Genomic DNA, 16662 nt, shown 5'->3' on the forward strand with positions numbered 1-16662 from the left:
AAAAAAGTGCTTTTGAAAGGACTCCAAAAAACTTTAATTCTCTTGATATATTGGGACTACATCTTATTCAGACAACTATTGCAGAAAATAGTTTCTCATTTTTCTTCCAATATCCTCCAAATATTAATTTCTAACAAACATTTTCGGGTGAAAAGTTCTTTTCTGAATACCACTTAGGAAGCTCCTAAGGAAAAAAAATGAAAATAAAAAAAGCTCCCTCTGTTCAGCTTAGTTTTAAACAGGAAATAGAGCCAGGAGGGAACTCCCTGGTGGTGCAGTGGATGGGACTTGGCGCTTTCACTGCTGTGGCCCCAGGTTCAATCCCTGGTTTGGAAACTATGACCATCCCAGAAGCCTCGGTGTGGCAAAACAAACAAACAAAAAACGCTGCAGGCTGACTATCTGTGGCATGTGAAAGAGAAAGAGAAATGAATGACGTGGAAGGCAGTTTGTGCTCTGTTTAAGCCAGGCAGTCTCAGCTCCTTTAAACTATAATCATGAGAATGTTGACATACTTGTATTCCACTGGCCTCTATTCAAATTGCCTGTGTTTCTCCTAACAAAAAGCCATCCAGTATACTATTCCTATCTTTTGAAGGCTAGGAACTCTGAGAAAGGGGTTTCTGTACCTTAATTGGGAAGTAGTATTAAATGTATACAAATATTATGCTCAAATCTAACCCCTCTAGTTATAGATGACTTAACATGTTAAATAAGGAAAGTTTAATGTATGTCCAAGTTCCTTTAAAATAGACTCCTTTCTTTAACTCCCTTGGAAACAAATAAAGATTTGGATGTAAATACATAGTAGAAGATAAAGGAGAAAAAGAAGTGATACGGCTCACACAGGGCTTCTGGCGAGTTACAGGAAGCCTGGCTGCGGTCCTTGTGTAAAGGTTGCTCTGTGACTCCCACCTACTACATATGAAAAACGTGTGGCCTCTGATATATGTTACTTTTCTCTTCCTTCCTATTCTCTTCAGCTCAGTTAGAGAAACACCATTTAGGAAAGAGGCTCACACATGGTAGGTGCTTAATGAAAATTTCCTAATTGAAATTAAGTTGATTTTACTAGGGTCTGCCTTGGAGACAGGTTCCATAAACAGGGAAACATTGCTGAGAAACCTATCCTGATAGCATCATATGTGTGTGTGTGTGTGTGTGTGTGTGTGTGTGTGTGTGTGTGTAAGAGAGAGAGAAGAAACTAGTGAAACTAGTACATATGAAGCTGAAGTTTCTACAACTCCCCTTGCTTCCATTTCTCAATCCTTGTCCATCTAATTCCCCCCACCTGTAATCACGGCTTGGCCATTCTATCTCCTTTCCACCAGCTGCTGTCTCTTGCAGACTTTTTCGACCGCTTGGAGTCAGGACTCCCGCAGGGCCCCCAGCTCACTTCCTTGCTTTCTGTCCTCCCCAACCTACCCAATGCACTGCTCTGACTCTCTTCCTTCCTGAAGCCTGACTGTCATCGGATCACTCCTCTACAGTGGCTCTTAATTGCCTTTCGAATCTAATTAAAACTTCTTCAAGACCCTCTTCTAATTAACTCCATAGGAGGCTCCCTTAGCGGCCATCTCAAGCCGGGTCCCTTCTGTGCTCTGGCCCAACGACCAAACCAGCTCACCTTCTGCCTTTTCCTGCGTCCACTCCTCACCTTGAGCCAATCTCCTACCTAGAGGGACCACTTCTTTCTTTTTATCTGCCAAAGCACTCTGTCTTTTGAACAGAAAGGGTGCTAAATTACCTTTCCCTCCCAACTCCAACTAAGGATCCTAATCGGTGAAACGTGGGTGTGTCCTTTTGGAAATGCGTGTGTTTTCACGTCCAGGCATTAGCAACGCCTTGTTGCAGGGAGCAGCGCCCACACATTGGTTCAGGACTCCATGCGTTTGGTAGAAGTCCTGCGGGCCTGGGGCTGGTCTTTTGGCTTTTCGTGCAAACAGTGACGGTTCATCTAGTGTGCAGTCCTTGGTTCCCGCCCGGAGGCTTCCCCGTTCCGTCTCTCTTCTCTTCCTCGCCCGCCAGGCGCTTTGCCCCGGGGGTTTTCCGCAGCCCCTCGGCCAGCATCCGGGCGCGGCGGGGCCGGGGAAGCCCCAGGGCTCCCCAGGCATTCAGAAGGAAACCATCTAGGCGACAGACCGTGGAGCGCGGCTGGGGCCCCCCGGGAGCGGGCCGCGGGTCGCGCAGGTCATTTTCCGGCGGGAACACCTCCTTGTCTGAGCTGGGCGGCTTCTCCGGGTCCCCGGCTTCAGGATGCTGGGGCCCCCGCTGCTCCCCTCCGCGTGGCGGCTCCGGCCCCCAACCGATCGCCTCTTGCTTCCCCCACTTGAACTCCTGGGGAGACCAAGTGTTTGTAAAACTTGGCCCTGGCCCAGCCCCGGCCGCCCCACTTTGCCAACAAGAAGCGGGAGTGCAGCTCTGAGCGGCCCCGGGCGAACCTCGCCCCGCCTGCCCGCGCCTTCGGGTCTCCAGCGGGGACAGGCGCGCAGACTCCGCTTTGCCAGCGTGCGACCCGCACCTGGGACCCCAACTCTGGTGCGGCCCAGCGTCACCAGGAACCTCTGCCCCTAGCCGGCTGCGCGCCCCACGGGGGCCTTCTGGCGCTGGCACAAGGAGGGACTGGCCGGGCCACTCCCTAAGGTGGTGGAAGGGACCTGAGGGTGGGTGGCAGGACTCTCTGAGTGGGATGGGATCCCCCTGAACGGCGGAGTGGGCGATCGGCTTCCGCGACACAGCCTCTCCGGGCGACTCCGGAAAGTCGCAGAGCTCCTGATGGATCCAAACTGTCTTATTTGCAAGCCCAGTGACGGGATGTGACCCTCCAGCGTTGGACCTCTCTCTACAGGTGGGAGGCCGGCATCGACCCAGGATGAGCTGTTGGTGGTTAGTGCCGTTCTTCCTGCTGCTACTTTTTGTGTGTGCCATTGGCTTTAAGTGACCCCCCCCCCCACTATTCCCTTCCTGACTAATGCGGGCTGCTATAAATGACACCCAGAGAAGGACGCAATAAATGTCAAGAGGTTGTAAGATGTTAAAGACATTGAGTGGTTTGCAGGCGTCCTGAGCTAGGCCTGCCATCATGGTGGGGCTAAAATCGTTGTGGTTACTAATATGTGTTGCCAGAGGTCCTCCTGAGGGTTTTAGCTACCAGTGAGGGTCTGTGGCTTGGTCATCAAGAATCCGCCTGCCAATGCAGGAGACATGGGTTCCATCTCTGGGTGGGGAAGATCCCCTGGAGTAGGAAGTGGCCATCCAGTCCAGTATTCTTGCCTGTAAAATTCCATGGACAGAGGAGACTGGCAGGCTACAGTCCATGGGGCTACGGAGAGCCAGACACAATTGAGTGACTGAACATGAAGAGCCTGAATATCCTAAATACAAAAAGTCGAGTGCAGCGGCAGCCCAGTTTTAAAGCTAACCATAATTGGTGATGCCTTTTCTGGATAATGCAATTGAGATGGCCATGAATTTCTCTTTCCCCACACTGGTAGACATAAGGCTGCATTGTTATTTTTAAGTTAAAAACCTTTCTTGTTGGATGGTCACAGCAGAGGCTCCACTGGCAACAGTAGCCCTTTCCATTAGGTTTGCACTTTTATAGGTATTCGTGGACATTCTTTCATTTGAGCCTCACTTAAATCCTGGAGGAAAGAAAGGAGTGGTATTAACCACATTCAGCAAAGGAAGAAACTGAGGTTCAGAAGTGTCCACTGACTCCCCGAGGCTGTTCACACAGAAGTGCACAGCTGGTGCGTAAATGTAGGTGTTCTGACTGCAGGCCCCGTTCCAGCTCCATCAGGGCCACTGGGCCTTGACTTCGTCTTCTGCCTCTTGTCATGTTACTTGGGAGAAGGCAGAGGGGAAGGTCACCATCCATGATGAACATGGCCTACACAGTGAGAGAGGAACTAATATTGTGGACTCTGAAGGAAGCAAAGTTCAGCTCCAAATGCTGAGCTGGTTAGGTGTTGCGGGGAGGAAGGAGATGTTTTCCCTATTCTGGAAAGTTCTTTCGTGGATGGGTCTCTATTCAATTAATTAAATATGGAAACTCTCTTTTGAACCCTAAAACTGAACAAACTTACTAGACAGGAAGAAATCACAAGTGAAACCTGAGTTGAAATAGCATTCACTGGGCTCCCTTTCTCCTGCTCTTAACCATTTCATCTAGCCTGGCTTTCTGGTCTTGATGGCCCTGAAAAGCTGGGGTTTCTGTGAGAGACTGAAGACTTGCCCACCCCAGTCCAAACATGCAGGAACTAAGGACTGGGGGACCTGGTCTTTTATCTTTCTTTGGGAATTTTTCTGGTGTTGAATGTATGGTCTTTGCAGATAGTTTTTCAAACCCCTACTTCGGAACTAAGTGGTATACAAACTGTCAATACTTACTTTCTAGAACTGGATGTTTAGAAACCTTTGAATAAGTCAGATGCATAGAGTCACCTTCACAAGTGTCTCGTTAGAAGGAACTCAGGGAAGGAATGTAGACAGAGGAGGCAAAGGAGGGGAATAGGGAAGGAGAATTGGATCTTCAACAAAACATTTGAATAGATTTAGGAGGCTATAAAATTCAAAGTAGTTCTGAGCCGGTGCCACTGTGGGGCGCCAAAGTTCTACTCGGCTAAGGCCTGCGGTCGTCTTGGGTGCGAGGACAGAAGTCCTGGAGAACAGATGCACCCGGGGGAAGAGAGGGGGGGAGGAAGGAGGGAAGGGAAAGGAGGGGTGGGGCTGGGGTGTCCTTTATTCTCCAGTTAAACTCGCCTGGGAGACTTTGTTACATAACAAGTCTGTGCGTGGAGGAAAAAAGACTTTGTTAGAAGGAAGGAAGGAAGGAGGGTGTGAGTGGGGGGAAGCTCTTAGAAAAGATCTCGGACCTCTGAGCTGACCAAGGAGCACAGACGCACCCCTTCGCTTCAGGAATTCTTGGGTTTCTTCTCAAACAGAGGCCACGACCACTTTTAAAGGGGACGAGCGAGGAGGGGCTATAGATTTGGAGAGGCTTCTCTCTCCACTCTCACACCAGCTACCCCGCCCAACCTCCCCTCCTCCATTTGGGGGCTGCCGCCTCTAGGAAGCCGGGCCCTTTCTCCTCCGGGACGCCGCGGGGTTGCCCACCTCCATCTGCAGCCCCCGAGGACTCCTCGGCGGTGATAAAGGGCGGCCACCCCAGCCCGCGAGCGCCCGGGATGCTCAGCCGTCAGCTGTCGGGAGGCGCTGATTTCATTCCCGCGCGGCCTCGGCTGCAGGCGGCTGGGGGCGCAGGGCGGGGGCCGGCGGGGGCGGGGTGAGGGCAGGAGGCGGGAGGCGGCCGCGGCAACCCGGGTAGACTGAACGCCCCGGCCCCGCCAGGGTTTATTACATCCCCGCCACCGGCAAAGGTTAGGAACGCGCATTTGGAGATGGGATAATCCGAGTTTAAATATTAACAGTAAAAGCAGAACCGGTGGAATATTTACCTAGAAACTGAGCAGATCTCCTGCCAGGGGAGAGGAGCACGGAGGAGGCCCCGTTCTCAGGCCTGGGGCTCCGGCTGGGCGCTTCCCAGTGGCATCACGGGAGCCCCCCAAGACCCACCTCGGGAGCGTCCTCGGATTGTCGTTAAGCGGGGAGGGCCGCGGACCCCCCTCGCTTGGCCAAGTGGATCCGAGTCTGTGGGGCTCGCTCCGAATCTTCTGCTTTGTCATATTCTTCTTTTTAAGGGCCTCCCGGACCAACAAAAGGTGGCGGAAAGTGCGTTGGATCAATAGCAAAGATTGTTATTTAGATAACGAATTAATCTCCCTGTTATAATACTTTTTATAGTGAACTTTGCACCCCTTCCATAAGAAAAGGAATTTAAAGGGGGAAAAAAGTCTCAAACAGGATTAAGGTTTTAATTACAATTCCCTATCGAAATAGTATGTTTGATGAGCTGATCTTATCAATTAATAGTAACATTAAAGCTCAAGAAACAGATTCACGGGAAATATGCTTCAGGACGTCTCTTAAAAGTAATCGCACCTGGGGAACTAACGAGGCAGCGGGCCAGCGAAGCGGCGTCCGAGCAGGTTTCGGCCCCGCGTCTGCTCGGACTTGGTCAGTGCGGGGCGCGCATCTGGGACTCGGGATGGGGTGGGGGCGGCGGGCCCAGCTCTACGAGACGCGGCCGCGCGGGTGGGAGGGAAATAATACCTAACCGACGCCTCTTCCAAGCCGAGGCCCACATCAAAGTTGGGGCCCCGCAAGGGCCATGCAGTTCACTGCGTTTGGGTCAGCGTTATATTCCAGGGGCAAATAAAGTAATTTGAACATGCACCAACAGTTTTCCATAAAATACGAGTTAAAAGAAGTAATAGAACTAATCACTGTCTCCTCAAATCAAGTAGAAAACATTTCAATGCACTAATTAGAGTAATTAGAATAATAAGCCTCTGCCTATATGTGGTAAGACAATGTGTACAAACAACTTTATTTAATGTATACTGGTAATCAGCGATGCGTGCCTGCTTGAATGCTTAGCGCAATAAAACTACCCTCCGTCCGCCCAAACAATCAAATACAAATTAGTTTAATGATTGTGCCTGCTGAATGTCTTAGAAATCCACAGGCAGAGGCGAGTAAATAGAAGCATCCTTGTTTGCGTGCGTCCCCGCCCGGACCGGCCCTGGGGCCCGGTGAGTGGCCGCGGGCGGGCGCGGCGGGAGCGAGCCGGAGGCCCCGCGCGCGGGGCGGAGGCCGGGCCAGGCGCCAGCACGGACCTGCGCCCGCCGGAGCCCCTGCCTCGGTCCTGGCCGCCTTCCCACCCCTCCTAGGCCGGCTTCCCGCCCCCGGGCCCAGTCGCGCACCTCAGGCCCCAAGCCCAGGGTCCCGCTGGGCTTCCCCTCCTGCGGAGGCGAAAGGCCTTGCTAGAACTCCTGGCGCCCGTGACAAGGATTTTAAGAATTGAGTTATTTCCTGCCACCAAGCGACGCTTCCCAGGGGCCTTGGGGGAACAAGGGACCATCCACATGGGCTTTGGGTACCCAGACCCCAGAGGAGAATCTCGGGCCTCGGGTGGCGCGCGCGGCCCCTCCCCGCTCGCTGCCCTCAGCTGTAACTTGGGATGATGGGGTGTCCAGAGGGGCTCCCAGGTTCCCTTCTCTGGGGAACCGAGTTTCCTACTGTGTGGATCTAAGAGTGACTATAGGCCCAGAAGGGAGAGATCAATGTCCGGGGTTTGGAGATTCGTTTTTCTCCCAGTTCCAGTGCTTGGGAGCTGAGGTCAGTGGCAGCCACAAGTTTGACGGCTGTGGGCTGAACAAACTTCAGAAGTTCGCTTATCAGCTCCCCAGCTCCTTTCCTTGGCCCTCCCCGTTACCCCACCCCTTCTCCCCCAAAAGCGACAAACAGGAAGAGGCCCAATTATCTACTTCACAGGCAGCTTATCCTTTTTCCCTCCCCAGTTTTCCTGCAGTTGCCTCCTCTGCCCTCTTCTCTTGGGGCTCCTCCTTCCACGATTGCCTCTATCAAGCAGAAAACCGTGTCCTGGGCCCAACTTGGCAGACACAAACGGAAAAGCCGCGCAGGCAGAAAGCTAGGAGATTCACTGGCCCCTAGACCCTCGACCCTTAGTCACCTCTGCCCCCATGGCATCTCTGCCCGGGCCACGCGCGCCCCCAGAAAGACCTCGCCAATTCAGCGCGACTAGAAACAACTTCCCCGGGGGCGGCGGTCGCACTCTGGGCATCTGCCCTCGATCTCCTGACCATCAGATCTCCTCTCGCCAGATCACCAGATCTACCCATCGTCTACCCTCCCTCCGCCTCCCAGGATCTGCCTGGACAAGGGGTGCGCTGGAACGGCCCAGAAGGTCTGGGCTGTTCAACCTCCCCCTAAAGGGTTGGGGCGTCCGAGGCTCGGGAGCCTCAGAGAGTCTCCATCTCTGGCGAGAACTCTTGGAGGTAGTTCTGCATCCCGCAGCGAAGGCCGGGGCTGGGATCGGGAGAAAGCGGGGCTCCTCTCCCTTCGGCCCTACAAGCGCCCAGCCGGCGGGGGATGAGGGGAGTAACCCGGGACTACCTTTCCGAGCTGGGCTCTCCGAGGTAGGGGGCGCGCAGCCGGGCCGCGGTGTCTCCCGGGCGCCAAGCCGAGACCCGCGCGCAGGACACTAGTCCGCCTGGCTCAGACGCTGTAACAACTTGGAAGGAACATTGTTATGAGAGCAAACAAACAAACATAAAGTTGTTAGTGTCAAATCATCCTCTCCAGAATCCAGTGCTGTGGAACACAAAATTCCTCAGACGGGATGAGATTTCTTAAGAGCAGGACGGAGGACTCCCAACACTTTCCACAAGGATTTGCCCAAACAGTAGAGCCCAGTAATTCACAATGGCTGATTTTACAAGCCCGCAAGAAACTTTTTCTTTTTCCCACTCGGCTGCCAAACTTTGGCCATATTTAGTTGTGGGTGGCTTTTTTCTTTCTTTCTTTTTAAACAACAAACCCAGAGGAAACACTGGTGGAAGGAAAAATACATGCTCCAAATCAAAATGGATGCAGATTCAAATTTACTCCACCGCGAGGTCTCCTATCGCCGTCGTTCTGCACACAGAGAGTTAATCGTATACAATTTATAACAATCAAAATCCCCTCCATATTGCTCAGATGGGGTCCAAGTGCTCCCCTGTCTTTCTGAAATCAGTGACAAGTGAGTCTTTGTGGGGCATTTATTTTCTTCTTTTCTCTAGATGACAGCTCCCCATTCTGAGAGCGGAGAGCTGTTTGCTGCCAGCCACACACCACCCCAGAGCCCAAGCTCTTCATCCGCGAGGCGCATGAGGAAGTCTCCCCCACCCCAATCCCAGACAAAGAGCTATAAAAACTCAGAAAAGACGTGGAAGAAATGAAGTTTAAGATATAGATGCACTTTTACTGATGTATTAAATAACATTTAAGACATTAAAAAAAGTAATACATCTTCATGTTATCAACAACCAGAATTCTGGGAACAATGAGAGAGGCCAGGGTTGTTTTGATGCGACATGATATTGTGTCTAAAACCTCTAATAGCTAAGCCAAGCAGAGTTGTTATTGTGGTAAAGGGAAAGTACTACATGATAAAGTTAATTAACTTTTTTTCTTTAAAAAAAAGGGGGGGGGGACATATTTCCTAGCTTCCCACCAAACACAAGAACAATGTGAAAATATTTTGATTTTTATTTATCTCCATAACCCAGCAAAGCCTTAAAGAAAACTAAAAAGCCATTTTCTGGCCCTCTGTACTCACATCTATATAAGGGGCATTGAAATAAGTCTGGCTTAAGTTCTACAAAGGTGAGCAAGTTTATTCCATAATTTGCTAGTTAAGTGGCAAGCCCCTGCCACTTGTGCATTATTTCCCATCCTGAATCAAGTGGTGATAGGTACCAGGAGCCCTGGTTCTCTCCTATCACCATCTGCCCCCTGTTAAGAGACTGTGCATCATTGAAAAAGTAAACTTCCCTGAACAGGGAAAACATTTGTTTAAAATTTAGCCGTAGGTCCCATTTAGTCATGTTGTCAAGATTTGTCCATAGTACTTCAAGATGCATCTTTTTCTTTCATTTTAAAGAAACACTGTCCCTTTTGCCTCACTGAGATATATAAGCAGACCCCCCAAAACACTTATACCTTTCACCTCCCCTTCACCATCCTTCTTCCTTTTTCTGTATAAGCTCCGTTCTTTCCCTTATTCTTTACCTTGTCTAGGAATTTAATAGAATCTAGAACTGAGTTCTATAAACTGATTGAATAATCAACAAAGACAAATCACAGAGACCAGTGATAAAAAGATCATTTCTCTCACCCTGCAATCCAGCACTATCTAAGTCGCTGCTTCCACAGTAAGGCAAATGAAAGGCAAATGAATGCAGCATATAGACACACAAGGGCAGGTACCGGTGTGCTCACATGCCACCCCCACCCCCCCATTGTTGCTGTTGCATCTCTTTATTAGTTGGAGAAATAAGATGATAGAAAGATGAGTGCTTTTATTAAAGCCATTTCACCAGAAAATTTTGCCAACCAGTGTGGCTCCCCTGGTAGGAGCTGGAGGGGAAGGAGAATATTGCTTTTGTTGTTGCATCTGAAATATAAAGGAGGTAACTTCGTGGGAACCGAGAATGTTTAGAAGTGCCAAGCATAATATTATTTATGGCCATTCCCTCCAGCTGACCATCGCATAACTCTCCCACAGGATTGTTTCTTCCCCATCTTAAACCATAAATTTTAAAAGGAAACATAGGAACTCTTTCAGGATGGCTGCATTCTGCGTTATTGTCTTTAGGAAAACGAAAGGGTTGGTCGTGGCTAGTCAGCATTTTAGGGATGACTGCCTCACAGATTTCTCTCAGTGGCAATGATGGAGTTTTTCATCTTAGCATGCCATACACTCCCCAAAAGGGCATCAAAAACTGCCGGAGTAGTTCCAGAGTCAGAATGGCAGGCATGGGTCAAAACCATGGCGTGTCCGTTTAACACGTGACGGTTTCCAGTCAGTAGCCCCCATGGCTAAGAACAAAAAACACCTTCTCAAGGCCCACTCAAATGCCCTGCAGAGGGCACATGCTGCTTGTTTTCTGCCTACCATGGAGGGGGAATATTGACCCAGAACTCAAATCTATAGCCAGCTTAAACATTTTACCCATCAGCATGACTGCGGTCACAAAATACTTCTTTCTGTCACTTCTCTTTCAGATTATTGATAAGATCATTTGGCTGAATCTGTTTGGGACCTGGGTATTATTGACTAGGAGTTAGAAAAGATGATCAGATGTAATAAGCCTAGAAACTACCTTTCAAATGGGCATATATACTTAAACCACTGTTCCAAGGAGGGTTTTAAATACATCAGCAAACTTGTAAACTAATGCAACACTGCTTGTATTTCTCACTAATCTTACAACTGATTTTGGTTAAGTGTGATGTTCCCTCTAAGACTATCTGAAACAATGTTATTCACATCCCAATCTTGAGTCTCTTCCATATGTTCATTTCTTTTTATTTCCTGTTTCAGATCCTGTTTGCTTGCTTGATGAGAAATAGACACTACTATATAAACCATTGCAAATCCCATCTTTCTCTGTAAGCCTGAAAGGAAAAACATATAGCACCTACCTCTAATCACCTGGCAAACACACATAGTGCATATTGCCAGAAGCATTCTTTGTTGAAAGATATTTGTTAATCATGAAAAAGAATAATTCTCTTAACTAAGCCTTGCTTTTCTGTAGGTCCCAAATTATGTGAGGACATGTGGATAAAGATCAAAGTTCACCTAGTTTCATGGATGCTCTCCAAAAAAGCACAATCAGATAAGGTAAAGCTAACCTAGAAAGAAGATGCAGGGACACTGCAGATACATCAGGGGACAAATATCTCTTTGTCAGACCATGAAATGGAAACAAATTGAAGCTCAAACCCAGTGACCATTTCAATGAAATGCTACAGGCATAGTAACTGCAAGGTTTGGGACCGATAGTTTTTGCAAAGAAAAGTGAACCAGAAGAATAATTGCTCTTAAAAAAAAAAAAAAAAGCTCCTGAAAGTTATAAACATGAAATCTGGCAGTATATGCATAAAATTTATTCCAAAACTTTATGAAGTATAAAGGGAAGTGTTTACACACAACTCAACTCAGTCAGTATAAGGTCTAGGGTTTTCCCCCCTTAAAACTTGGCACTATTTTTAAAATAAAATAAAGATATTTCAATAATTAGAACAAACTACGAAGGTATTGTGCATTTCTGTTTTATGTAGATAATAAAATATTACTTTAACATAAATATATAAGGATCTCTGCGTTTTTATTTTCCCCACAAGCACAACCAAATGTACCAAAACAAAGTATTTTTAAAGAGACTGAACAAAAAAAAAATTACATCCCATATAGATTTTGCTTACCTACTCATTTAAAGCTACAGAAAAACAGTTTCCAGAACCTTTTTGCTTTAAAAGAAATAAATATACATTGAGGCAGGCCACTTAAAAATGATATGAAAATATTTCCCTGGGTAGCATTTAAAAAAAAAGAAAATAGACAAAGAAACATTTAAACTATTTCTGCATTTCAAAAGACAGATATTAAACATATATACATAGTGGTAAGGTTCAGTGGTAACTTTCATCTTAGTAAACCTATGAGAGTTAGAGGCTACAGACACATCCCCTGAACTCCAGCTTCTGACCTTACCCACTTGGTAATAAGAATTTGAAAATTCATTTCCTCCCTTCACCATTGGCTCTATGTCCTGCTCTGGATTGCTTCTCTAAAGGCCAGTTCCCACACCTCAGGAACAGGCAGCATGAAGCACCCCCAAGGAGCTCCATGCCCATCTCCTTGAGACATTCACTGGGGGAAATGAAATACAGGCAAATAAATATGCCCATTTATAAGCCATCATTTATCTTGCAAAAACACTGAAAATGAAACAATCACAGGTGTTTGAAAAGACAATATAAAGCATAGTTCCTAAAACCTTAACTACTGATTGCAATGCTAATTTGATGCTGAACCATCATTTTCTGGTAGTGAGAATTTAATTTTTTTAAATAAAAATTTGTCTAAGACCTAACCAGAAAAAAAAGCCCCAAACTTTTAAGATGAATACAAAGTATTTTCCCTTTTAGCGCCCTTTTGTGCTGATTATTATCTAATATTTTAACTGATCACAGTTTAATGGTATTTATTTTCAGTAAAGTTACAAGTTGTGTTTTTTTTCCCACTTACACCTCTCGGAAGAGTCTTTTGTTAAGGGAGTCAACCGTTTTCCATCAAGATAAGGTAAAAAAAAAAAATGCACTTAAAACTGTTAACAAAGGGAGAGTAGGAAGGATTGAAAATAACATTGTTTCCCTATACTTCATTTGGCTTCTTTAGTAAAAGAGGGGGGAAAGCTGTCCAAGTCAAACTGGTATTTTCTGTAATAAATTACATATGAATAGGGTGTGGGACCTTATATATGATTTGATAAACAAATGAGCTAGTGAAGACAAAAGTCAGCCTAGAGTGGAGATATTCTCTGTAGGCATGTGGGTATTTTGTGTGCTAAGAATCATAGTCTATGCATACACCATTAAGTTCCCAGATTATTTTATGTTAAAAAAAAAAAAAGCTATTAGAGGAACAAAGTTTAACTGCTGCTGTCAGCACAAATAATTCCTCATAATTAAGTTATTAAAACTGAAGGCAAAGAACTGAGCGGTGGTGTCTGAAGATATATATTTCCCTTGTTCCTTTCAAGGTGCCACTTTCCTTCTGTTGGACAACTCTGAAAATATATTTAACCTCGGCATTTCCTCTGAGCTCTTTCACAATGGGCCCCGCCTGATAAAATGAAGCAGTCAGTCACTCACTATCGATTTCACTTTTCTCCCCTCCACAACCTCCCCCAGAAACACTGCCTGAAAATGAAGTTTACTTTGTGGCTGGTCACCAAAACCAATGCTTCACTTTCATTTTTGTATTCCAAACAGGATTCTTGCCTTGGATAAAGCGGGTAGACCATGCCTATTTCCTGAAAGCAGAGAAATGTTTATTTTGTATGAAGTTGATCGGGTTTGCTTTGGTAAAAGGAGCAAATAAACGTTACCCTAATGTAAGGAGATGGGCTCTGAAGGTAACCAAAGTTCACAAACAGTAAGAATAAGGAGGGGCAACACAAGAGCATTAGAAATGGAGAGTGGCCAAAAGCTGGCTTCAGCTCTCTCCCAGGAATCAAACCAAACCCAACCCGGCAATTTCAAAATTAACGGTGGGAGAAAGAAAAAACATGCTCGTGAATTTGTTCATGTAAACTTCAATTTCCTTGCAGTGCAAATTTATGTGGTTAAGTTTTGCCTACATCAAAGAACGTGTGTATTTTTCCCTCTTTCCTGATGGGGATCCACATTGAATAAACACAGCAGCATGTGCCAACGCCGAGCATCAGGAGCTGTGTTTTGTATTTACTAGGGCTTGGTGGATTTTTTTTTTCTTTTTGGTAATTTATTTAGTTTTGCCAGGTATTTAACTCAGTGCTCGCCATCTCTCTCTCTCCCTCCCTCCCTCTCTCTCTCTCTCTCTCACACACACACACACACACACTGCTCACTCTCTCTAGGAGACACTCCACTCCATTGCCTGGGTACTAGCCTGTAAAGGTCAAAACATATCATTACACCTGCTACCGTTTAAAGGATAGTCCAGTGCCTTAGTTGTTTTCCTTATTATTATTTTTTTTTCTTTTTAAGGGACGGGGAAATAATAATTAAAAAGAAAATAACAATCAGAAGTTAGAGAGGGAACAAGGGGGTCGGGAAAGGGCCGCGGACCAAAGGGGAGGGGGAGCCCGCGCTCTGCCCCTCCCCCTCCCGCTCGAGTTCACTGGACGGGCGTCTGCACCCCATGGTGTGGTGGCGTGTCCCTACTCCCCCCGTACACATCCTCGGCGCCCGGCAGAGTCCCTCCGGGAGGGGTCATCCTTTTCTCTTTCTGTCTCCTGTTACAAAACCAAACTCTCACCACCTCCTTCTCCAGCTGTAAGCTGTCCGCGAGGGAGGTGATCTCCTGGGCCGAGGGCTTGGGGCATTTGAGGAAATGGCTCTCCAGAGCCCCCTTGACGCTCACCTCGATGGAGGTCCGCTTTTTCCTCTTGCGCCCCTGCGCTGCGATCTTGTCTATGCTCGTGGGGCTGCCCGAGGACGAGTCCGCCTCCTCCAACCACTTGTTCAACAAAGGCTTCAGCTTGCACATGTTCTTGAAGCTCAGCTGCAGGGCCTCAAACCTGCAGATGGTGGTCTGCGAGAACACGTTGCCGTAGAGGGTGCCCAGCGCCAGCCCCACGTCCGCTTGGGTAAATCCCAGTTTGATCCGCCGCTGCTTGAACTGCTTGGCGAACTGCTCCAGGTCATCCGAGGTCGGCGTGTCCTCATCCGAGTGCGGGTCGTGGTGCGCGCCCGGGTGGCCGGGCGGGCCCTGCGGGGGCGGCGGGGGCGGCGGCTGCTGGTGCGCGTGCGAGTGCGGGTGCGGGTGGTGGTCCGCGTGGTGCGGCTCGTCGTGCGCGTCCCGCAGGCCGTGGTGGTGCAGCCCTGCCGGCTGCCCGCCGGCGCCCAGCATGCCGTTCACGGTGAAGCTGGGCTGCGAGTAGAGCAAACCGCCGTTGGACGCCCCCATGGAGGGCGGGAGGTGCGCCGCAGCCGCCGCGCTCCGCCATGCCCCGGGCCCCGGGTGGTGGTTGGCGGCGTGGTGCACCAGATGCGGCGGCCGCGGCTGCTGCTGCTGCTGCTGCGGCGGCTGCGGCGGCTGCTGCTGCTGCAGGGTGCCCGGGCCGTGCAGCTCGTCGCCGCGGCCGCCCTGCTGCACCACCACCGAGGGCTTGATGTCCGGCTGGCCCAGGGGGCTGGTGGACCAGGGCGAGCCGTCGCCGCCGCCCCCGCCGCCGCCCCCGCCCCCGCCGCCGCCTCCGCCGCCGCCGCCCCCGCCGCCGCCGCCGTGGGACAGCGCGGTGATCCACTGGTGAGCGTGGCTGAGCGGGTGCCCGTTGCTCTGCAGCGCGCCGTAGTCGCCCTGCACCAGGCTCTGCGCCTCGCGGTAGCCCCCCGCGCCCTGCTGCATGCCGCCCGGCGGCTCGGTGTGCACGATGGAGGCGCTGGAGGTGAGCAGGCTGTAGTGGTTAGACGCTGCGGTCGCCATGACTCTCGGAGCCGGACTGAGCGCTCCGGTTAAAGGAGCCGCGCATTTGACAGTTACTTTTTCGCCTCGGGCTCCTCTCCTCGCTCGCTTTCCGTCTCTCTCCTCTCTCTCTCTCCCCGCCAGCAGGCAGCTCCGACGCCCGCTCCGACGCCTTCTGTGGCTGCTCCTGCTATTACTGCCGCCGCCGCCGCCGCCTCCCGCCCGCCCTCGCTCTCTTTCTCCTCCTCTCCCTCCTTGCTCTCGCTCACTCTCCGACTAGCTCAGCGCTCCCCCCTCTCCCGGCTCTCTCCAGCTCTCTCCCGCTCTCTTGGCAGTGCCGGCTCGCAGCGGCACGCGCCTGGGCCCCGCCCCCTCCACCCCCTCCCATTGGCTCCGCGCCCTCTGATTTACGTGGATACCGCTAGCAACCTCCCAGGCCGGCGCCACTGATTGGCGCAGAGATGCCCCCTCCTCCTCCCCACCCCCCCGGGCGCGGAGTCCTTTTAGCTGTTCTCTGATTCCCCCCACCCCCCCGCCCCATTCAGTTTCTCAGAGTTCTCACCTCCCCTTCTCCCCCACCCCCGGCCTCCTCCGACCCTCTCGGATGGGCCCGCCCCCCATCTGTCTCCCAAGCAGACGCGCCTGGCGGTCCGGGCGGAGAAGTGGCGGGGGGCGGGGGCGCCCCGGCCCTCCACCGACCACAGCCACTTGCAAGACTTGGGTGGCGGTGGGGGGGGCGGGGTGTCGGGCCACCTTCTCCTCCCAATAGGGCGGGAGAAGGAGTGAAGAAAGAGGAAGAGAAAGGCTGAGTCCCAACAAGCCAGGGGGAGTCCGACTTTTATTCACCTTGGGAGACACACACACACACACACACACACACCCCCCAACGTCTCATACCTACAGCCAGAAGTCAGGCTACACCCCCGCCCGCCCTCCCCCCCCCCACACACGTTGAAGTCTCCTTTCCCTAACTGTTAGAATTTCAGTGCCCATGTGCTTCTTGCTCCAGGGTG

General features: G+C 50.1%; 1 protein-coding gene across 1 annotated transcript; it reads right to left on the bottom strand.

Annotated features, from left to right (window-relative positions):
- Nucleotides 1-11732: 11732 nt before the first annotated feature.
- Nucleotides 11733-15934, bottom strand: POU3F2 (POU class 3 homeobox 2). Its single transcript, XM_043890513.1, has one exon. It carries the CDS (start codon nucleotides 15668-15670, stop codon nucleotides 14360-14362), a length of 1311 nt encoding a protein of 436 aa, XP_043746448.1. The 5' UTR covers nucleotides 15671-15934; the 3' UTR covers nucleotides 11733-14359.
- Nucleotides 15935-16662: the final 728 nt, after the last annotated feature.

The sequence above is a fragment of the Cervus elaphus genome, chromosome 28 (assembly GCF_910594005.1).
Source record: "Cervus elaphus chromosome 28, mCerEla1.1, whole genome shotgun sequence".
NCBI lineage: Eukaryota > Metazoa > Chordata > Mammalia > Artiodactyla > Cervidae > Cervus > Cervus elaphus.